This window comes from Rhodnius prolixus, unplaced genomic scaffold, assembly GCF_049639745.1.
Source record: "Rhodnius prolixus isolate KJV_2025 unplaced genomic scaffold, Rpr scaffold_26, whole genome shotgun sequence".
Taxonomy (NCBI): Eukaryota; Metazoa; Arthropoda; class Insecta; order Hemiptera; family Reduviidae; genus Rhodnius; species Rhodnius prolixus.
In genome coordinates this window covers 1292813-1317027 of record NW_027411596.1, presented here as the reverse complement: position 1 = coordinate 1317027, position 24215 = coordinate 1292813, and the positions used below count along the sequence as shown (strand labels likewise).

Genomic DNA, 24215 nt, shown 5'->3' with positions numbered 1-24215 from the left:
ACTAAAGCAATTATATAAAAATTTAAGAACTACAAAATATAACGAAGAATCTTTTTTCTTGTATTCCAAACACAAAAGACAGTATTTTCAATTAATAAAAGATAAAAAAGAAAACTACTACAAACAGCTAACTGCGGACTTTTGCCAGGTTAAGAATTCTAAACAATTTTGGGCAGCAGTAAAGACTCTTTCACCTAGACGAGCACCTGCTATTCCTATTGCAATTAAAGATTGGTTAAATTATTTTCAAGTGTTATACCCAAGCATTGACTATGTACATACTGATTATTGTAATGTTGGCTGCCAGTTGCTTGATTCAGCAATAACCTTAGAAGAACTCCAATTTGCTATTGCCTCTAGTAGTAATAATAAAAGTCCTGGTAATGATGGTCTAGTTTATGAAGTCTTTAAAAACCTTAGCCCTGAATGGGAACACTATGTTTTAAATTTGTTTAACTTAATATTTTTAGCTGAAAAAATTCCGCAACAGTGGGCTAGTATTATTCTTGTTCTTTTATTTAAAAAAGGCGACATTTGTGATCCTAATAACTATCGGTCCATTGCTCTTGTTAATACAATTGCTAAACTCTTTACATCAATTTTGCTTACAAGGCTTACTACCTGGTGCGAACTCAATAGTATAATACCTAAAGAGCAATCTGGATTCAGAAAGGGTCGCTCCACGATGTATAACTTGTTTTCTTTGTCCGTCTTAATATCGCTTCATACCCGAGTTTATAAGAAACCCCTTTTTGCAATCTTCATTGACCTTCATAAAGCTTTTGATAGCATTAATCATGATCTCCTCTGGAATAAATTGAATGCAATCGGTGTTAGCGGTAAATTTATTAGGTTGATTAAAAATTTCTATGCCGAATCAAATTTTCAACTGAGAGTAAATAATAGATTGAACAGTGCATCTTGTAGGATAAGTAGGGGAGTGTTGCAGGGTGAATCCCTATCCCCCTCTTTATTTTCCTTATTTCTGTCAGATTTTGTAAAATTCTTCGAAGAAAGAAGGTTATCTGGATCTAAAGTCGGTGATGAATCGAGTATACTCTGTCTTATGTTTGCAGATGACCTTGTTCTGTTTGCAGATTCCCATGAGGATGCTCAAATTAAATTAACTACCCTTCATGATTATTGTGCTCTTAATCAGCTGCAGCTAAATACCGACAAAACACAAATCGTTATTTTTCGTGCTTCCCCGAAAGCAAAGTTTTATCCTCCACTTTTTTATGACAATAGAATTATTGAATACACTAATACATATAATTATCTTGGAGTTCCTTTTACATGTACAGGAGCATTTAAGTGTGCTTCCAAGTACTTCTTTACTAAGGGTAATAAAGCTCTAGCGAAGGTTCGGGAAATTTTAATTAAGGCCAAATCAAACACATGGGAGTCTAAAATTAGATTATTTGAGTCAATCTCAGCTGCTACACTTCTGTATGCTTCTGAACTTTGGTCCATCAACTATTTGAAAGTACCGGAGAAACTTCAAGTTTCGTTTTTTAAAGGTCTATTTCATCTACCATTAAACACCCCTAATCATTTTATTAGAAGTGAAACTGGGTGCAAAGATATTCGCGTGGTAATACTGGAGCGTACTCTTAACTGGTGGATTAAAGTACTCGCTATGTCTTCTTCCGAGCTACCAAAGATTTGCCTTTTCGAAGTATATAAGCAAGACAATACAATACAAAAACACTGGTTTTCTTATCTTGCCAAAGTATTGCATACAATTGGTTATTATGACGTAAGATTTAGTAGTTCGGATCTGCTCCGACAGTGTAAAAAAGACATTTTAGAGAAATGGTCGAACCACTTAAAATCCCTGGATCTGGAGAGAGTGTATAATTCAAAATATAACCCAGATTTTAGATTTTTTGTACAAACAGACTGTGTTCCTTTTTATTTTATTGGTAATTCAAACATAAAACAGCAAAGATTATTAATTCAGCTTAGGCTAAGTAATATAAATCTAATTAGAATATATTTAAATGGAGAACAGTATGTCATAGATACAACAATTAATTGTCAAACTTGTAATCTAAATGCAAAGGAAACGCTCGCTCATATCTTAAAATATTGCCCTTCTTATAACAATTATAGAAAATCTTTGTTTAAAAATATAAATGTAATAAATAGTGATGTAGCAGATATATTAGATGTTGCAAACTGTCAACAACTTAATAACGTTTATAATTATTTTTTATCTGTTTTAAAATTCAGAAAATTTGTGTTTACTTGTTTTGATTGGTAAGTAGAAGAAAATTGTATTCAGTTATGCACCAGTGAATTATTTTTTTCGTTTATTTTGTACCACTCACTGTAATATGTTTTCATAAATACAGAATATTTATCTTATCTTATCTTATACATACATAGACAGTAACATTTACTTACAAAAAAAAAAAAAAAGAATATACATTGCATATTTAATATTTGAGTGTTTCACTTAAATCTATCAATTTCCAGCCAATGAGCAGAGAAAATTACTACTTAGAAAGGGTGTTTTCCCATACGTCTATCTCTCTAGCATGGACAAACTGACGGAACGAGCTTTACCATCTAAACACTACTTCTTAAACGATTTAACTGAGGAACCCATATTTAATAGTGATTATCAACATGCACAACACGTCTGGTCCACATTCCACATAAACACACTTCAGGAATATACAGAATTATATCTAACAACGGATATAATTCTCCTGAAACGCTTAACCATTAAGATTGTTACGTGTGAAAAAGCATTGCTAAAGCCAACCACCCGACCCAACTTTAAGGATAGAACAATATTTAATGATAACGTAGTTGCTGTTCATCTACATAAAGAGTCAATTTATTTCGACCGTGCCATTTCTGTAGGGTTTTCCATCATAGAGAACATTACATGCATTAACAGAAATCACCATGACGTACTAATCATCGACCCACACACACACACACACACACCCACACACACACACACACACACACAGAAAAGATGGCGGGCGATTGTGAGCAAACTTTTAATTGCGCGATAAATTCATTAAAAAATGTTACTAACGTTAGTGGTAATCTAAAAAACGAATTGAAAAAAGACATTTTGTCAGCTATTAAAACTTTGAGTGAAGTGCATAATAGTTACAAAGCTCAAATAAGTGAACTAAATCGAAAACTTTTGGCAATGAGTAATCCCCAGCTGCAGAAAGTAACTTATGCGGACAAAGTATTAACAACATCAGCAAACAGGTCAGTAGATAAAGTCAAGAAAGTTACATTTAAGGCAATAATAAAACCAAGTAGAGAACAAACAAGTAGTGAAACCAAAAAAATGTTGAAAGATAATCTTGATCCGTGTAAATTAAAATTAGGTATTGAAAACATGAGAGGGATCTCTAATGGCGGCGTAATGGTAGAATGCTCAACTAAAAATGAAGTTAAAACTTTGTGCGAAAATATTAACAGGGTTTGTAATGATAATTTACATGCTGTTAAGTTAAATAAAATGTTACCCAGGCTAAAATTAAACAATATTCCTGAAGAAATCACTGTGGATAATGCATTAGATGTAATAAAATCTCAAAATGAAGAAATAATTAATGATGCTGATACAATTCAGGTAAAAAGCTTGTTTAAGAATAAAAGAAGAAGTAGGTTTCTAATAATTGAGGTAAATGCTAACTTACGTAAATTGTTTTTAGAAAAAAGAATTAAAATGGGCTGGAATGTTTGCCCAGTAGTAGATCATTTGACAATTAGCCGTTGTTACAACTGCAACAAATTTGGTCACCACACTTCACAGTGTAAAGGAACTACCACTTGTCCACTATGCACCGCGAAACATTCACTTAAAGAGTGCACTGTCCGGGAAACAGAATATTCCTGTGTAAATTGCATTCAATACAAGTACTCACCGGCCAATAAACAAGTAGATACTAATCACGCTGCGCTCAGTAAAGCCTGCCCTTGTTACATTCACAAAACAAACATTAAAAAGAGCAATATTGACTATGGCCTTTAAAGTAAACAAACAAACTTGCAATTCTTTAACTTGTGACACTACCAATGGTAGGGTCGTCTAGTAGACGCGGTTCCGCTGATGTGGTCAGATTAGGGCAAGGAACTTCCGAGAACACCGAATAATCACAATAACAATAATTACAATGAGGGGAATAAATAACAAGTCTAGGATGTGTACAACCTTATTTTTACTTTACAAGACAAAGATTAGAATAATATTAAACAAAAATAAAAGGATCCTTCACCTAATTTACCTAAAATATATATACATTGATCTGTTTTGTTAATAACTGAAATAAAATATTTATTCTTTATATGTAATATACGAAACACAAAATAATCTAGTGCACGGGGGGGGTTAGGTTAATAATTGTTCGGGTTTGGCGATTAATTTGCCCTGCCAGTCCTGGTGGCTTGACGAGGAGGGAGGAACCACACCACACTCAGTACCTGTTGGGGGCGGCACGGTCACCTAGTTCTGCCGATGGTTCCTGGTAATTCGTGGCTCGAGCCAGCGGTTTCTGTCTCTCGGTGTAGAGTGGAACGTTTAGAAGAAGCGGGTCGGCCGATTAGCTCAATTAGTTCTGCTCTTTTCCGCAGCTAAGACGCTCTCTGTCTCACTCTCCCTCCAGCACTGACGTACACCAGACTGCTCCACACCCCTCTCCGACTGCATTACCCCTCTCGCCGCTACCACATTCCCACCACTGCACTTGTTTGAAGCTCTTCTTGCTCTTCTTTGTTATTATTATTAATATTAACACTCTTATTCGCAGTTTCTATGGTTTGCTACAACAAGTAAATTCACAGAAAATTTTGTCTCAGTATTTAATAATTAATTCAGGTCATTTTAATCGACTTGTGATAATTTGGAGCTTTAAATATTTATTATCCACACATATTTCTTAGACTGTGCGTATCTGCGATTGAGTGCTGCGAAGCAAAGTCAAAACTCGGTTGTGAGTGACAGTGTCAGTGCGCTGTGGGTTTTGTGTTTGTGTAAGGATATTTTCCGAGAATTGCCAGTCTCCCCCGTAAACCGTAAGAAGTTGCATTAGAGGGAAATGTCGGCAGACAGCGGGGGCCAAGGGCCCCCCGAAAATACTAGCAAAATTTCAGATAAGTCATCTTTTAGTAATGCTAATATTAACCCAAATGTTTCTAACACAATAATCAATCATAATAATAATACTAACTTACTTACTAACATGATGGAAGTAATAAGTACCAATACTGATAGCGACAATAATACTAATAAAAGTACTCTAAAGGCAAATAAACGCCCGAATGAGGAAAATATTGCATACAGTAAGTCAAAAGTCCATGTACAAGAGGCTAACTCAGGTACCCTAAAATATAAAAATGACTACGTGAAAAATGCACTAAAAAATAGATACAAAGTAGGCGATAAAGGTCCCTATATTGTGAATTTAGAAGGCAATAAGGGTAATCTGGGCAAGGTTCATCGTATGGCAATAGGAAAGTGGCTGCTAAAGTCATCTATGACCTGTAAAGACGATATATTGAACATAGAAGTGACTGGTAAAAACAGAATGAAAATAGAAACTAATAGTGCCCAAGCAGCCAACGAATTACTTAAGTTGGAGATCCTTAAAGAAAGGGAAATTTCAGCTTATATTCCTAACTTCAGAATTCATTGTACAGGGGTTATTAGAGATGTCGATATAGACTTAGAGGAAGGAGAAATATTGTCGGAATTAGTAGCACCGGTTAAACCAATCAATATTAGACGCCTTACGCGCAAAATTCTGAATGGGGGTAAGGAAATAATAAAAAAAATTCCAGTCTGCATAGTTACTTTCGACAGCCAGTCCCTTCCGCAGTTTGTATCATTGTATGGGGTAAGATGTCGTGTGGAAGCATACATCCCCCCTTTAAGACAATGTAGGAACTGTCTCAGATTCCGTCTCTCGGAGGATCAATGCCGTGCCAAAACGAGATGTGACCACTGCTTAGACAACCATAGATTAAGTGAGTGTACCATGATCGAGGCTGTGATGCCGACCTGTGCCAACTGTAACGGGGAACACAGATCGACATACAGAGAGTGCCCGGTTAAAATAATTCACCAAAAGCAAATCAAAGATAAAACTTTAAACGAAAATACATTCGCCACCGTTGTAAAAAATAAGTTCGATTTATTATCAGTCCAAAAAGAGTTTCCAGAATTACCCGCGCCCATCATAACAAAAGTAATGCCAAAGAAATCAAATAATTATAAAAAACAGTTTTTACCACACCACAGTACCTACCAAAAACCTGTAAACAAACCATCTACATCAAAAGAATACCGTGATTCGATGAAACAGAAATCTAAACCAGAATACAATGATAGAAAATCCGAAACACAACGGGTGAGTGAACAGACAAACAGACAGGAAGTCAAAACACATGAAGAAATTAATGAAAAACATGTTGAGTATTTAATTCAACTAATACAGAAAGTTAAAAACGATCGTCTAGACAAAAATAGGATAATTAAATCGCTTATTTCTGATTTAGAAAAAGTGTGTCATCCAGAAAAAGACGTAGTTGACAGAAATAGTCAATCAAATACATTAAGTTTCAATGCTCATCCTATCCACAATAGCAACGGAAACAGTATACAAGAATTCAGACAAACTTAAGTGCTATTAACACTATAAAGCAACCCCTTTCCCCGTCATAATTTACGTTAAATAACTTTACTTTATTAATAAACAAACATTAAATAGAACAATATATAGAAAACATTACATTATATCGCATTAATCTTAAAATCTATTTGCATTTTGCTACTTTCTCCTTTTTTAGGAAAGAAAACAAAACTATATATATTTTATAGAGATATTTTAAATTATATATATAATATCATAAATTAAACTTTGATGTTAAAACTTTTACAAATAAATATACGATCTATTGAAAACAACAAGGATTATTTAGAAACATTTTTAAAAATAAATAAAATAGACGTAGCTATTATAGCTGAAACCTGGCTGAAAAAAGAAAAAAAATTTAGCTTAACGGGATACGATATCATAAGAGCTGACAGAAACGATGGATACGGCGGCTCCTGTATAATAATAAAACACCAACACAAATACAAAACTGTAAATGTGCCACAAACATTCAACAGCGAAATAGTACAGACTTGTGCCGTCTCCTTAGAAACAAATAAATTAGAAGTTACCATTCTATCAATTTATTGTTCACCCAAACACAAAATTACAGATAACAGTTGGGTAGCCCTCTTTAAATCAGTAAAACACCCTATTATGATATGCGGGGACATGAATGCTCACCATAATAGCTATGGCTGTTCATTTATAGACTATGAAGGAACACAACTATTAGACGCATTACATACAGAGGATCTTTATATCCTGGACAATGGTGCGCCAACGCTGTTGCCTAGACCAAACAGACAGCCCTCTTATTATTGTGTATTGTGTATTGTGTATTTATTATTATTGTGACCATTTTTGACTGATTAGCCTATTTTTCGACGTTACGTCACACCTCCCGCCTAAGACCGGGACAACTTAGTTGGTCCGGCCCTTCAACTGGTTCCCTTACATTAATACAGTATTACGGAGTCGGAACCCCCTTGCGTTCATTGTATTTTTTCAATTCTGAGACGTGCCAAGAGCCGGTATCTTTCCCTTTTAACGTTGACAGCTGGTAGACAGTTGGCGAGTGCACCCCGGTCACCCGTAACGGACCCTCGTAACGCGGGGCCAACTTCGCGCTATAATGTTTAGCTGCGGATGATAGGGTATGAGTTTTCTTTAGGACCAGTTCTCCTACCTGGAAGGTGACTGCCCTCCGCCTGAGGTTATACCGGTTGCTTTGGCGTTGGCTAGCCTTTAGTAAATTTTCCTCCGCTTTGGCACGCACTTGGTCCAGTATCTCGAACCTCTGCGCCCATTCTTGGGGGGTCTCCGTCCTTTTCGGGAGCGTTTGAGAAACTCTCTCCCTCCAGGAATCAGGTTGAGGCAGCTCCCGCCCTAAATTCAATAGAGCCGGGGTAAACCCCGTAGACTCTTGAGTGGCTGAATTTAGGGCGTACATGAATTCAGGCAGGTACTTATCCCAATCCTTGTGATTCTCACTCACGAATGTCGTAAGCATGGGCTTAATGGTACGGTTCGTGCGCTCCACGAAGTTCGCCTGTGGGTGGTACGGACAGGTGCTATCCGACCGGAAGCCGTAAGTCCCCGATAGCTCCTGTAATGTTTTATTGAGGAACGGCGTGCCCCGATCTGACAACATCGCGTGTGGTGCTCCCCAACGGTAGACTACTTTTCGGACCTGGTCTGCGATGACCTTAGCTGTGGCTGATCTAAGAGGTATTATTTCCACCCATTTCGTAAACTGATCCTGGAAAACGAGAATGTACTGATGGCCCGCGCTAGTTCGAGGGTAAGGGCCCATCAAGTCAGTGGCGATTACTTCCCATGGTCCCACTATCTTTCGGGGGCCCATAAACCCTGCTGGAGCCTGCTGGTCATACTTATTACGTTGGCAGTCCTGACAGCGCTTAACGTAATTGTAGACATCACGAAACATCCCCGGCCAGAAGTAAGCACCTGAAATACGATGGTAGGTTTTGTGCGTCCCCAGATGGCCACACTCCGGTCGGTCATGATTTTCCATCAGTATTTCTTCCCGCCTACCTTTTGGCACCACCAGTTTCCATCTGCCCTCTGTTTCGAGTTGCTCATACTTAGGATTATGCCGGTGAATATATAGCTCACCACCCACAATGCGCCAATCCGGGTGGTCATCCGGTCTGTCTGACACCCCCTTTAATTTATTGCGGTACCACGGGTCATCCCGTGGTAAGTACACACTTTATGTTTATATACGTATTGACAATGCTATATTGTATTATTAGACTATGTACTCATGCAGTGTATACTTACAGGATGTCAAGTTCTGATTCTGAAGGAGAGGGTATACCTGTAGAAGATTATTCCTCATATAAAGCGCGCATACAAGGTAATGTGGACACGTCATAATTTTTTCGGTCCTGGTCCTAGCGATTACACACAACGGCCAATTGATGCTGATGATCGTATTGCTATGGAACATGATTTATTATATGAACGGGCACGTTCATTTGATGATATTCATGTAAGTGATGCGAAGGCAGTAAAAGAATTTGGTAAAGATTTTATAACAACTGGTAATTGGCATTCGTTGGTTGGTTTCGCTGGGATTGGTAGTAAATATGTAGTTGAAGGCATATTACATAAAAATATATATCCTAATTTACAGCGGAAAATAAACTCAGAAAAGTCGGTAAACCATTCAACGAAGGCAATTATCGGTGGGGTTATAAAGTCTACTACAGACAAGCACAAAGACGTGCACAAGAAACGCAAAGACGTAGAAGGCAAAGACGATTTGAACGTATTCAAGAAAGTAGGGAAGAAGAACCGGAAGCGGGATCGTCACGTAAACCAGCAACAGGAGAATCACATTTTGAAGAATTCCTATCGGCGCAACAACCAAGTGATCAAGAAATTGAAGAAATGACAGTGAATCAATCTCATGAGGAATTACCTGTATCACGTATACGTCGGGAAACAGCTGCAGGCAATCAGACAACTGCTATAAGTGGATCATCTGCGACAGGTGGTATAAATAATGACATTCGTTATATTTCTGCTGCTAAGGCAGGTATGGCGCATTTTGCATTTGAACATGTGCATTTAATTAATACATGGGGAAATGCCTATAAAGTGGCTACTCCAGGAACAGAGGTTAAAACAAAAGTTATGTTAACTAGTTTAGCATGTTTACCAGTATCTGCAGTTTGTTTTTGGATGTCTTATGCAGAATATAAGAATTTACCGGATGGTACACGTATTGTACGTGTAGAATGTATTGTTACACCTAAAGGGTTTAAAACTAGTTTTGATACAGGTACATCTATTACATCGTCTGCTAATAATACACAAGGTGTATTTGGTCAATGTGCCGTTGGTTTGAATAATAAATTAATGATACGCAACTATGAAATTGAGCGTAATGCAACCGCGCCTATGGTCATTGATAATTTTAATGTTCCTAAAACACATGATATCAGTGAACGGTTATGGGGACATCATATGTATGATGATAATTACGATGTGTCTATTCCAACATGTATGGGTATTTCACGCGCATTAAAATTATATGCTGGTATTTTACAACCATATAAAGATTCTGATAAAAATAACCAAGTATCTGCTGGATGGCCTGAATTAAATAAGCATTTAAAAATGTATAATTATTTAGATCATATAGATATTCCTGTTGTTCATTATCATTATGATATTAAAACAAATGTATTGAAGGCTAAGCAAACGCAGATAAATATTGATGATGCTGCGCATCATGAATGTATTATGGGTGGTGAGGATATTTCATTATATAAAGGAAAGGTGGATAAAGAGGCATTTACTATTACAAGAATAAATAAACTGAATAGTATTAAACGTACAGAGAATAGTTATGATAATTATATAAAAGAATGTGTTGAGCAATGTCATTCTGTAACTATATTAGATCATACACCTCCAAATTCAGGTCATGCTCAACCATCATTACATATTGGTATTTTACCAATTCAAAGTAATGCTCCAGATAAGGAACTACAGGAATATGTTACTGCTTGTGCTACATGGGAGGTAAAAACCAGAATTGAGTTACTTACCGATTATAATCAGGATTATATTCATAATTCCTTATATGGTCCTAATAAGACTCCATTTGGTAGTAAACCATTTGGTATTGGTATGATGTATAATAATAGTATTTTAGGGTTTGCACCAAGTTTAAATTAAAGTCATATATATACACATATCCATTTATTTTGATCATTATGATACAATATGTATTTATATAATTTATAATAAATCTAAATTAAAATTATTAATAACATCTGTCGCTGTTTGTGTATGGTCTTCCTCTAAATTGGCATGCATATATGTATAATCAGAGCCAAAGTCATAATCAATAATATCATCATCTGCATTAGGTGGTGTAGTGGCAGTTGATGTATTTGTTAACAGCTGAAATAAACCTAATGGATGTATTTCAGCTGTTAATTGTTTAATATTGTTATCAATACGATGGGTCCAATAAAACCTACGAATGCGCGTTTGAAATTCAGAAGTCTTAGGAAATGGATCTCGGTTACAGGTAACAATGACAGGAGTACGATTAATGAGATTTTGGGATTCATATTTAATATTTGCTGGTGTTGGTGTACCAGCAAATAATAATTTAAAGTTTTCTAATGCCATTGGTTCAACATTCGGTTCATCAAATATCAGTAAATTACGACGTGGACAATCCTGAAAAGGAAATTGAGAAAACCGATTGCTATTGCCTATATATCCTGTATTAATCATTAGTTTTCCTACAATGTTGGCAAACCAGGTTTTACCAACACTGGGAGGTCCACTAATTAATAAGCAATTGCATTTCTGGGATTCATGTTTTAATAAAGAAAATAAAAAGGAAAGAAATATAGCAGTATCATGAGTAGACATTTGAAGTGTTAGAATGGTATATATGAATGTAGCGGAGTCTGTAATGGATAATAATGTATGTGGGTGTGAGTAATACTGAATATATTGAACAGAGTCAATATATTCCATTAGATCTATTAAGGTCTTGGTAGATAATGTGGTGCGATGAATCTTTAAAGCGTTTTGAAATACAGGATCACGCTCTGTAATAAACCGATATTCGCTGTCTAACCAAATAGCAGAGGAGGTTACGTCATGATCAGGAACGATTACATGGGTTTGTAACCACCGGAAAATCGCCTCAATGGCATATTGCTTTCGAGACCAGATCCCGTGTCGGTTACTTTTTCCATTTCTCGAAACAACTGACGTAGTAAACGGATTTGAGGAGTATGCTGGAGAGGATTTAGAACTACCTGAGCATATTTCTTCGTACATTTGTAGCGTTGTGTTGGATCCATCGTTTTGGCTTGTTGGTACGGCATAATTCGTATTTGTACAAGACTCGACCCAGGCGTGGCCATCGACCGACGTTGCGAGCCGTTGGCGCCCTTCCAACGTTGTATAATGTTGTAGATTCCACTCTAATGCCCATCTAGCCAGGCGCCCTGTGGGTTTTCGCAGGTTATGGAGCCATCGAAGGCTACTATGGTCCGTAATCACGGTAAAGCAATGCCCCTCTAAATAAGGGCGAAATTTACGGACCGCCCAGACTACAGCAAGGCACTCTTGCTCAGTTACGGAGAATTTCCTCTCCGCGGAAGTTAGCGTGCGACTAGCGTAGGCAATGACGTATTCGCGGCCTTCAATGACTTGGGATAGCACCGCTCCCAACCCCGTACTGCTTGCGTCCGTTTGTAGCTGGAACGGATGATCGAACTGTGGCCGAGCTAACAGTGGTGCAGTTGTAAGTTTGGTTTTGAGCTCCTGGAACGCCCTCTCTTGCTCTGCCCCACAAGACCATTTACGATTCTTCCGTAATAGTTTATTTAGAGGATCTGCCACTGTGGCCGTGTCTGGTACAAACCGACGATACCAAGAGCATATGCCCAAGAATCTCTAGGTGGTGAAAGGTCTCGGAGGCAAGAGGTCTTCTCCGGGTCCGTACGCATACCATTTTCGTCCACCAAGAATCCAAGGTACCGCAACTCTCGACACCCGAATTCACATTTTTCTTGATTTACTTGAAGGCCAGCTTCTCGTAAACGGGTTAATACCTGGGTCAGGTACTGGACATGGAGAGGGAAGTCCGGGGTAGCTACCAGGATATCATCGAGGTAAGCAAAGCAATAAGGGGCCATACTCGGGTCAATGATGTTATCCATTAGTCTTTGGAAAGTAGCTGGAGCATTAGTCAGCCCAAACGGCATCCGGGTGAACTGGTAGTGGCCCTTGCCAGGGACACTAAATGCTGTGAGCTCTTTACTTTCCTTGGCTAGTGGTATCTGGAGAAATGCCTCCTTAAGGTCTATTTTAGATAAGTACTGAGTTCTCTGTAGCCCATCAAGTAAGCTAGTCTTATTGGGTAACGGATATGCGTCCTTCTGCGTAATGGCATTCACTTTCCGGAAGTCAATACAAAATCTAAGTGACCCGTCTGGCTTTTTGACCATAACTACGGGCGAACTCCAAGGGCTCCTTGACCGTTCTATGACTCCGGCTTCTAGGAGACGATCGACTTCGGCGTTAATAGCAGTCAATATTTTGGGCGATACCGGATAAGGGCGCTGCCTAATAGGCTCAGAACTTAAAATTTCGATTTTATGTGCAATTTGCACTGCTCGTTTGCCGCAGTCTTGGTTCAGGGCTTTCCCTACTACGGCTTCGAGGGTTTGTTCTTGGGATCTACTTAGGGCCTGTATACCTCCTAAGCCTGCAACGTCTTCGGTCGGGGGTTGGTCAAACTTAAAGATCACCTTGGGATTACTTCCAAAGGAATATTTATCCTGGCTGGCAAATATGATCAAGTCAAACTCTTTTATAAGATCTATTCCAATGATAATTTGGCTTGATAAACCTGGTAATAGATAGAGAGTGGTCAGTTTAGTGCTCTTCCCAATGGTCAGTGAACAGCCTACGGATTTATTCACTAACTCTTGACAACCGTTGGCTAGACGAACTTGAGTAGTGGTAACGTGCTGGATGTTCATACTGGAAGGTACCTCGGACGGGGATATAAAGGACATACTTGAACCAGTATCTACCAACCCTAGCACCCAGACATTACCCACTTGTACCCTTAAATGCCACCGTTCGCTTTTGCTAGTAATAGGGCAAGCAAGTGGTCCATTATCAGATAGGGGGGCGGTTACGGACCCTCTTCATCGCCTCCCGCTTCCGTTTCCCGACTTGCATCTGGAACAATCTTCTGTGGACGCTTTCTGATTGCCACAATTCCGGCAGAAGCGTCTATTAGATTTAGGACAATGTTCAAAGTAGTGACCCATTTCTCTGCAGTTCCAGCAGCGCCGCAGTGTGAGGGGCGTAGGCTCTGTTTTCTCTTCCCTAGAGAAGGGAGCCCGCCTGATAGGTGGTTCATCCCGCTTAGGTGTCGCCTCCACAGTATCGAGAGTGGCAGTGGTACATGCTAACTCGGGAATTAGGGACTTACTTTTGGGGGGTGGAGGTCGGTAATTCCGGCGCCTGTCTTGGAGAAGTTCATACTCCTGCCTCAGTTCTAGCAACCGAGGGATGCTGTAGGCATCACCTTTTCTAATATATGTCATGTAATCCGGATGGATATTTCTAAATATCCACTTAAGCTGAGTTCTTTCATCTGGAGGTGGGTCTAATTTACTAAGTAGGGTGCACAGGGCCACCACAAAATCCCCTAGTCTTTCGTTTATCCCCTGTGTTCTTTTCCGAATTTCTTCTTCCAGTTGATCCTGGTAATCGGCCGAAATATACATCTCTCGAAAATTCCTCACAAAAGAGTCCCAAGAACTCCACAACGGACGATTGAGACGATACCATTGTAGAGGAAGTCCCCCTAACAGTCCCGGTAAACAACTAAGCAATTGGCCGCGAGAAAGATTATACGCGATGCAATTTTCTTCAAGCCTTAACAAAAACTCATCCGCGCTTAGGCGAGGGGAATTATCGTAAAGGAGATCCCATTTTCTTACGATCTGCATGGGGGCAGGTCCTACTAATACTGTTGTAGGGGGTTCCACCTTGGGTGGTAATATCTCAGACCCTCGATCTTCAGGTCCAGAGGCTGGGTTCCACCCCGTTCGGAAACGATCTTCACTTAAACACTCGCTTAAACGCGCTCTCATTTCCTGAACCGTTCCTTCCGCACTAATCCCAAACTTACGACACGCGCTTTGCAAGGATTCCTTTTTTAATTCATAGATCCATCCCACATTCTTACCTTTAGTGCCTGCCTGGTCTCCCGCCTCAGCTTCACCACCGTCAAGCTCCATACCTGCTCTAATTTACTTACTGAAGTATAAGGGAAAATTTTTTCTATTATCTTTATTTTTAATTTTTTTTTGAAGAGGAAGGGAAGGGGGAAAAGATATATTAAGGGAAAAGAAAAATATATATTAAGGAAAATACCAATTAAGAAAAATACAACTTAGGGGAAAAAAATATATGTTAAGAGGAAGGTAAGGGAATTTCGTATCTCCAGTAGTGTGTTGGCAACTAGCGGCTAATTCAAATTCAGCACCGAAGCAATCTGTTCTCTTATCTAATTTTGTTTCTTTCTTTCCTTTTGTTTTTTGTTTTATTTCTTAATATTTATTTGTATTTATTTAACTCTATTTATTCTTCTTTACTTATTTATTTTATTTTTTATTTATTTATTTTTTTATCTTATTTATTTCCTTATTTTTAATTACGAGGCCAAGTAGAGCTAGCTTAGCACTAAGCAACAGGTCATGAATAAAAACAAATTGCTGAGTGTAAATCACTGAATAAAATAATCTATTTCATTCACAAGGAATGGATAAAGTATTGTGAATAAGTACGGACAGCAAAACAAATATCCACATAAACAATCGTCGGGTTATTGACAACAACAATAATAATTGTTCCTATATATTTCTTTATTTAGAGTTTCAATACGCCCGAGTTTCATGTGACCAAAGTACATCCCACCAACATCAACCAGCGTATACTATGAAGTTGTAACTAACTATTCGGACCGACAATGCTCTTACAAACTCATTACATTTACCTTCTGCTGATTTCAATTCCTCATTTACATTAAAATTAGTCATTAAATACCATGACATCATGACATCATTATGAGGAAGAAACCGATTTTTGTTTATTTATTAATGTTTCAAGTTTTAATGAAGAGCAGTGTCTGCCCCACGTTGGGCGCCAATTTGTGACACTACCAATGGTAGGGTCGTCTAGTAGACGCGGTTCCGCTGATGTGGTCAGATTAGGGCAAGGAACTTCCGAGAACACCGAATAATCACAATAACAATAATTACAATAAGGGGAATAAATAACAAGTCTAGGATGTGTACAACCTTATTTTTACTTTACAAGACAAAGATTAGAATAATATTAAACAAAAATAAAAGGATCCTTCACCTAATTTACCTAAAATATATATACATTGATCTGTTTTGTTAATAACTGAAATAAAATATTTATTCTTTATATGTAATATACGAAACACAAAATAATCTAGTGCACGGGGGGGGGGGTTAGGTTAATAATTGTTCGGGTTTGGCGATTAATTTGCCCTGCCAGTCCTGGTGGCTTGACGAGGAGGGAGGAACCACACCACACTCAGTACCTGTTGGGGGCGGCACGGTCACCTAGTTCTGCCGATGGTTCCTGGTAATTCGTGGCTCGAGCCAGCGGTTTCTGTCTCTCGGTGTAGAGTGGAACGTTTAGAAGAAGCGGGTCGGCCGATTAGCTCAATTAGTTCTGCTCTTTTCCGCAGCTAAGACGCTCTCTGTCTCACTCTCCCTCCAGCACTGACGTACTCCAGACTGCTCCACACCCCTCTCCAACTGCATTACCCCTCTCGCCACTACCACATTCCCACCACTGCACTTGTTTGAAGCTCTTCTTGCTCTTCTTTGTTATTATTATTATTATTAACACTCTTATTATCATTATTATTAAATTTATTATTATTGTGACCATTTTTGACTGATTAGCCTATTTTTCGACGTTATGTCACAAACTAATATTTCTGTTGTTCAAATAAATCTAAGAAGATCCATTAGAGCGCACCACGTGCTTAATAACTTTATTAGTTCCCGTAGAATAGATGTCTCCATAATACAAGAGCCTTATACCGTAGCAAATAAAATTTCATCTTTTCCCTTAAATTATAAAATTTATTATAAAGGTAATAACAGAATAAGAGCTGCAGTTATAATAATTAATAATAATATTGATGCTATTTTACATACACAAAATTCAAATGAAGATAAGGTTTTGGTTGAGCTGGTTGTTGGAAATTTTCATTTTTGGATGGCCAGTGTTTACTTACCATATGATGGTCCAATTGGTAGTGATGTTTTGGAAATAGACGGCCTGTTGAGAGCTTCTTGTGGTCGTTTATTGATAGGTATGGATAGCAATGCGCGCTCAACTTCCTGGTTTGATACCAACACAAATGAAAGAGGCCAAATCTTAGAAGAATATTTAGCTTCAAGGTCTTTAATAATATTGAATGAGCCCAGCGATATACCAACTTTTGAAACCATTAGAGGTTCGAGTTGTATTGATTTGACTGTTTCTACAATCAACTTTGTCTCTTATGTCTCTGAATGGTGCCAGCCGCGAGAGGAAAGTTGCTCGGATCACTGCTACTTGACTTTTCAAGTAAATTTAACTAACTCCTACACCACAGTGCCTCATCCATCAAATTATAAATTTAATACAAAAAAAGCTAATTGGAGTGAATTTTATAATCAAATTTACGAACAATTTTGTAATTTCTTGGGTGTAGAGAGTAATGTGTTAGACCCGATTCAACTGGATAAATCCTTGGAAAAGTTTTTCAAACATTCGCAGGATTTTGAAAGGGATGTCGAACTGTTTTTTATAAATATTATCACTTCTTGCACAAAATCAATCCCGAGTATTTGCAAAAGAATCCGACCTGTTAAGAGAACCGTGAGTTGGTGGAGTGATGAACTCAGCATTTTGCGTAAAAGAGTTAATGCTTCCAGGCGCCTTTATCAGCGTACTTATAATAATGAAACTTTTCGACAGACAAGGAAAAAGTTATACTATGATCTCAAGAAACAGTATCAGATGAAGATAAAGGATGCAAAACTTGATTCCTGGAAGGCGTTTTGTGATGCTACTTCTGTGAATAATCCATGGAATTTTATATACAAGGCGGCAGCTGGTAAATTATATCCAAGTACCTGTATAGCAACAGTTCGTAAAGCAGATGGTGAATTCACGTCTGATTTGTATGAATCCTTGGAGGTGATTATGAAGAAATTTGTACCCGAGGACGACCTTCATCAGGAATTGCCGATTCATAAAGAGACGAGGCGGACTGTGGAGGAGGGAATTAAGACAGATGATGATGTCTTATTTACGAGAGCTGAGGTGAGGGGGGCTATTGAGAGCATGCGATCGAATGCAGCACCTGGATGGGATGGCTTAACAAGCGAAATATTAATTAATGTTTATAACCAATACCCTACAGCCATGACTAGCATTTATACTGAATGCCTCGTGCGCGGAATGTTCCCGGTGTGCTGGAAGAAATCCCGAATAGTGATCCTGACTAAATCTGGTAAGTGCGAATCAAAAGAACCATCAAAGTTTCGGCCCATTAGTTTGCTGCCCGTGGCGGGAAAAATTGTTGATGGATAGAATCATGCATTATATGAATTCAAATCATTTTCTTTCAAGTAAACAGCACGGATTCAGGCCACAAATGTCAACAATTAGTGCTCTGAAAGCAGTCAATGAATATATAATTGGTTATTTCGATATAAAGTGGGAAGTGCTTCTTATTTCGCTTGACGTTCAGGGAGCGTTTGATGCAGCTTGGTGGCCAGTTATTTTGAAAGGTTTGAAAGAGAGGAAATGTCCCAAGAATTTGTTTCAGCTCTCAAAAAGTTATTTTACTGAAAGATCTGCGAGTATAAATCTTAATTCAGTATCAAAAGAGGCCGTAGTAAGCAGAGGATGTCCACAAGGATCATGTTGCGGCCCAGGATTCTGGGTTATTATGTACGACGATCTCCTCCGTCTTCAGCTTCCTGATCGTTGTGATGTTATAGCATTCGCCGATAACTTGTTAATACTAGTTGCTGGAAAATCTGGCTTGGAACTCAATGTTGATGCCAACAGAATACTTACTACAATAGAAAATTGGGCTTTAGCCAATAAAATTACCTTCAACAAAAACAAATCTAAGGTGCTGCATATGTCTAGGAGAGACAGAATAAATTCTGAAAATATAGCAGTGTATCTTGATGGCGTGCAGTTAGAAATGGTGGACCAGTTGAAGTACCTGGGAGTGATTTTTGATAGAAAGCTATGCTGGGACCGGCACTTACAGTTCATTTGTGAGAAAAGCTGGCAGTTTTTTAATATATTATAAAGAGCGGCTAAGGTGCATTGGGGACTTGGTAGTCGTGCATTGAGTGTCATCTACAAGGGTGCGTTTCTCCCTCTAATTACCTATGCGGCTCCTAGTTGGAGGTCTGCCTTAGGACTTAGGAAAAATAGGCAGAAACTCAAAAGGGTTCAGAGATTGTTTCTTCTGCGTTTGATTAAGGGCTATCGTACTATTTCATTTAGCGCTGCTGGAGTGATTGCTGGAGTCATGCCGATTTGTTTTCAAATAGAGCAACTATCAACTATTGATACTATTCAATCGGGTGGAACAGTCAGGGACTGGGGTGGAGCAGTTATGGATGCACCTGTTGGCTTTAAGGATTGGCTGCATCCCGCTGAGATACCAACTATTCATATGGACTTGGAGGTGACATACGATACAGACATCTTTACAGATGGAAGTAAGGATGGTGACTTTGTTGGGTGCGCGTTTATTGTGATGAGGTTGAGACAGGTGGTGGTTCAAGAGGGGTTTCGTCTGGCAGCGTTTTGTTCAAATAACCAGGCTGAGCAGTTGGCTCTGGACTGGGTTGAGGGCCATTTCTTCTTCGGAGAAAAGGTAAGAATTGCTACCGACAGTCGTATCACCTTGGACTCTTTGCGGAATAGGAAAAACCACAACCCTCTAGTTGAAATGATAAGGACAAGGCTGTGTAGGCTGCGGAATAAATGCACTATTTCTTTTTCTTGGGTTAGAGCCCACGTGGGTATCATAGGTAACGAGACTGCTGATCTGATGGCAAAAGCAGCTTCAAAAGATAGCGATCTGACCATAGCCTACAATAAGTTCCCTAAAACAGCACTAAAGCAGTGGGCGTATCAACGCAGTGTAGAAGCCTGGGAGCAATTCTGGAACGAATCAACCACGGGTGCACTCACAAGAGATTTCATTCCCTCTGTGAGGGCTCGACTTCGAATGGACCACTTCGCCATAAGTTATGGATTAACTCAGGTTCTTACTGGGCATGGGAAAATGGCACATTATTTATTGAGATTCGGTATTTTGCAAAATTCGTCTTGTGGATGCGATTCTTTTTCAGCCCAGACAGTTGATCACCTGCTATGGGATTGCGAATGCCTCCTGTCAGCGAGACGGCTGCTCATGCAGAATGTCTTAACGCAGGGCGAGAATTGGCCACCCAACAAGGCTGTTTTGCTTCAGCCGCAATTCTTCCAGCATTTCAACTTTTATGTCAGGAGTATGCTCGAGTTTTTGTATAGGGGTCAATAGTGTGTAGATAATGGTAAAAAAATAATAATAATAATAATAATAATAATAATAATTACTATTGAAAACAATTTCCTATTGTATTTGCCAATCAGATAGTAAGCTATCTTCGCCACTGTATTGAATGTCCGCCATGATTTTGTTTGCTTAATTTATCGAATCTTACTTATAAATTAATTTTCTACAATAGCCATGTTTTAATTATATTATGTTATCCCCGTGGTTTTGTGTTTATATAAACGTTAGTTGTCATATTGGAATTTGTACTGTTATTTGTTAATTTCATGTAGTGCTCAAATGAGCGGAGCATGATGGAAATAAAGGAATTTTCTAAAAAAAAAAACACACACACACAAAATAGTTATTGGTGGATGATAAAACAAAACGGTTTAAAATAGAAATTGATGTTTTTATTACATTACATACAAACTTATGTAACACTAAGGTATTATAGTAGATATAAAGTGGGGATCCTGGCGCAGTGGCAAATGAGCCAGGCCCCCCAGCCGCCTCTGGTTTACGTTATCCTTACCCTTCTCCCACAACATTGTGCAGGTAGTCCCCCTCTACCCCCACCCTCACCCCCAACCCTTAACTCCTCCATCGCAGCGTAGATATAAAGTGGGGATCCTGGCGCAGTGGCAAATGAGCCAGGCCCCCCAGCCGCCTCTGGTTTACGTTATCCTTACCCCTCTCCCTCAACATTGTGCAGGTAGTCCCCCTCTACCCCCACCCCCAACCCCCAACTCCTCCGTCGCAGAGTAGATATAAAATGGGGATCCTGGCGCAGTGGCAAATGAGCCAGGCCCCCCAGCCGCCTCTGGTTTACGTTATCCTTACCCCTCTCCCTCAACATTGTGCAAGTAGTTACCCTCTACCCCCACCCCCACCCACCCCGACAGGGCAAATGAGCTAGTGAGAAATAAAAAATTATTTTTCTTGGTGTATTCGATCCGACGACTCTGTGCACCAAAAGCCGACGCTTTACCATCCTTGACCATAGTGGTAGTCTTGTGTAAGGTTATGAAAGATGTGAATCTTATCTTTCGCGGTCGGCGCGGTTCTCAGTAGGGGATTCCAGTTTTGTGCCCGGGGTTTTTGTCAAGGCTGGCTGCGGTCTTCTGTGGTGGGGGATACTGGGCCGGTGTTGAGATCCGGTTTTTGCGACAGTGTCTGTTGGCTCAGGGTTATTGCACTGGTGAATTCCTTTTGAGGGGGGGTTGTCCTGGTAGTTACATGTCGCGGCAGGTGTGCGCACTGCTGGAACATGCTCGTGCATAGCAGGGTTAATGCACGGGTGGTATTGAGATCAGGTTTTTAAATGTCAAGGTTATGTAGGCGACAGTGGCTGTTGGTAGGGTTATTGCACCGGTTATAGTTTTGTTTACTCTTAATTCCTTTACCGGGGTGTATATATCGGATATATATTTATTTTATCTTAAAGATTGAATCTTACGACCGTGAGGTGTGGCGGTAGTTAGATAAGAAATCGGTGGATTATATATTCATATAGGTAAGAAAACACCTTGCTATGCTATTTGGCGAAGCGATTTCAGCGACCCCCACTCCTTTACCAACTGGACAGCTGTATTGTACAACATTATGCAAAGAGTATTGGCTACAGTTTTACTACCTACCTTAAATGTGGTGCGGCGGTAGTTAGATAAGAAATCGGTGGTGGTGGTGGTGGGGGATTATATATTCAAGTTTTTATTATATCTACCTTTAGTTACCAACATGTCTAATAAAGAGTATGGACTTCAATTGTGCACCAGTTTTGCCATCAACAATAGTAATAGTAAGAGAATCATTTCCGGTCTATCTGAAGATGATATTCCTATTGCTGCGTTGAAAGGACATAAGGCTGAGGTGATTTATATTAGCCAGGAGGATTGGCGTGTTTTCTACGACAAGCGTGGATTATGTGAAGATTTTTTCAAGAAAAAAAAGGTAGAGGAGGAGGAAATTAGATTGCAATATTCAACAATGACTTTGGAGAAGAAGGGTGTGCATAAGGTGATTACATTTACGGCCAAACCTACATGGATGGATACATTTTTGAATTTAGAGCCTCCTAAAATATCTCTATTAAGAAATGAATATTTTCAACTGTTGGCAATGTATAATTGTTTACAAGATCAGTTTAATTATTTAAGTAGAATCTATAAGCCTTGTACGCTAGAATACAATCCAGAGGATAATAAAGAGAATTAGAAATTCATGTGTTTTTTTTTTTCTTACCTAACCCCGTCAAGGACAAGGAAATAAAAAAAAAAAGATATTGAAAAAAAAATTATATTCTTAATCTTTTACATCTGTTTTTTATAATTTTCTTCAACAATAAATACTTTACACATTTGGATTTATGAAATGAAAGTATTTGCGATCGTGCCCAAAATACTTTACATCCTTGACAATGCTTAATCTCTGGGTTCATCTTTGAACATTCCCTAATATGGTCTGCCAACGAACCAGTCCTGACAATGTGTGTGTAAATAATTGGGCATCTAGATACTAAAAGAGAAGTACAATTAATATAATAAAACCGAAAAAATACTCGAAAAAAAATTCTTACAGTTTAGGTGGCTCATGGTGTGGATGTTGTGGCAAAACTGAACTGGAATTATTTAACCCCTACATATATATATTAAATGTTTAGGCTGTCATAAATTTCGTCCACAGAAGTGGTGGTGGTAGTGGCAGTGGTAACTTGTGTACTCTGCTTATACCATAATTTCTTGACAAGTCCATGTATATCATTTATGATATTATCTCGTTCATTACATTCAATATCGAATAATGATAATGGATTGTTTAGAGTGCCAACGGACGATTCTAGAAATTCATTGTATATATAGAAAAGATCGTTTGCTTTAAAATATAAACAACCATCTATACCCTTAAAAGCGGTGGAAACGTTACGTGGTATTCCGGGAAAAACATTTGATATATCTCCCACATAATCACCCTTCAAATCATCACATTCGTTTATTTCATTTACAAAAAAACTATCATATATAACATACGTTTTTCCAGTTCATCAGAGGCTATTCGCCGAGGCTGACCGCAGAATTAATCCGTCAAGGCCTTGGGGCTATAAGGATAATTGTAGGCCTATTAACGGGCCACTGCAGGCTCAGAAAGCACATGCATCGCATGGGCCTGGCAGATGATAGCCTTTGTAGGTTCTGTCAGAAAGAGGAAGAAACGGCACTGCACGTGTTGTGTCAGTGTGAGGGGTTCGTATGGCTAAGGATGTTACTTCTCGGGGAGGAAAAACCAAGGCCTGAGAGCTTTACCCAGGAGCCACTCTCCAGAATTAAGAGTCTGATTAAACGGACGGGTCTGGAGGGTGAGCTCTAAAGCCGGGGAGCCACAATAGATCCATAGGGGTCGCGGTGGCGCAGGCCTTGAGAGCACTCTAATTTAATCTAATCTAATCTAATGTTTAAAGTCAACGTACTCCTCCTCCTCCTTCCTATCAACGTGTAATGGACTCTGCGACCACGGTCTGCCAAATTTATCTATTGTAGACATGTGACCTGTGCAGGCAAAACTAATGACATTTCCATAGTTTTAGTAGATTATATTAGCTTCTCTCAACTCCTCTACAATAGATTCTATTTCATTTTCATGTCCGCTATGACCTGCCAGTTTAGAGGCAAACAGAATCTGTAATCTTGCGACTAACTCGTTTGGATCGTCCCAATATTTGTAGATACTTTGAACTTCCCACATTCCCATACCTGTCTTTTTCTTCACCGATCTAAATTGATATGGCTTGGATGGTGGTGGCGGCGTCGAAGCCTGTGGTAACAACCTATGTTCAGCACCTCCTCCTGGGTGGAAAAGAGGTCTAACTATATTTTTATACTTCCATCCTT

The 24215-nt window shown here is 38.9% G+C and overlaps 2 protein-coding genes across 2 annotated transcripts; both read left to right on the top strand.

Moving 5' to 3' along the window:
- Positions 1–2992: 2992 nt before the first annotated feature.
- On the top strand, positions 2993–4012 carry LOC141452019 (uncharacterized). The gene has a single exon (XM_074123843.1). It carries the CDS (start codon positions 2993–2995, stop codon positions 4010–4012), a length of 1020 nt encoding a protein of 339 aa, XP_073979944.1.
- A 14342-nt stretch (positions 4013–18354) lies between these two features.
- Positions 18355–22545, top strand: LOC141452018 (uncharacterized). Its single transcript, XM_074123841.1, has 3 exons — positions 18355–18992; positions 19089–20101; positions 22061–22545. Exons 1-3 carry the CDS (start codon positions 18355–18357, stop codon positions 22543–22545), a joined length of 2136 nt encoding a protein of 711 aa, XP_073979942.1.
- The last annotated feature ends 1670 nt before the right edge of the window (positions 22546–24215 follow it).

Bases quoted from the DNA above. Each gene is read 5' to 3' on its own strand.
- LOC141452019 (XM_074123843.1), top strand. From the start codon at position 2,993: ATGGCGGGCGATTGTGAGCAAACTTTTAATTGCGCGATAAATTCATTA.
- LOC141452018 (XM_074123841.1), top strand. From the start codon at position 18,355: ATGCATTATATGAATTCAAATCATTTTCTTTCAAGTAAACAGCACGGA. The intron at 18,993-19,088 runs GTACCTGGGAGT...TATATTATAAAG, and splicing joins GAAATGGTGGACCAGTTGAA to AGCGGCTAAGGTGCATTGGG. The intron at 20,102-22,060 runs GTATTTTGCAAA...ATCTACCTTTAG, and splicing joins ACATTATTTATTGAGATTCG to TTACCAACATGTCTAATAAA.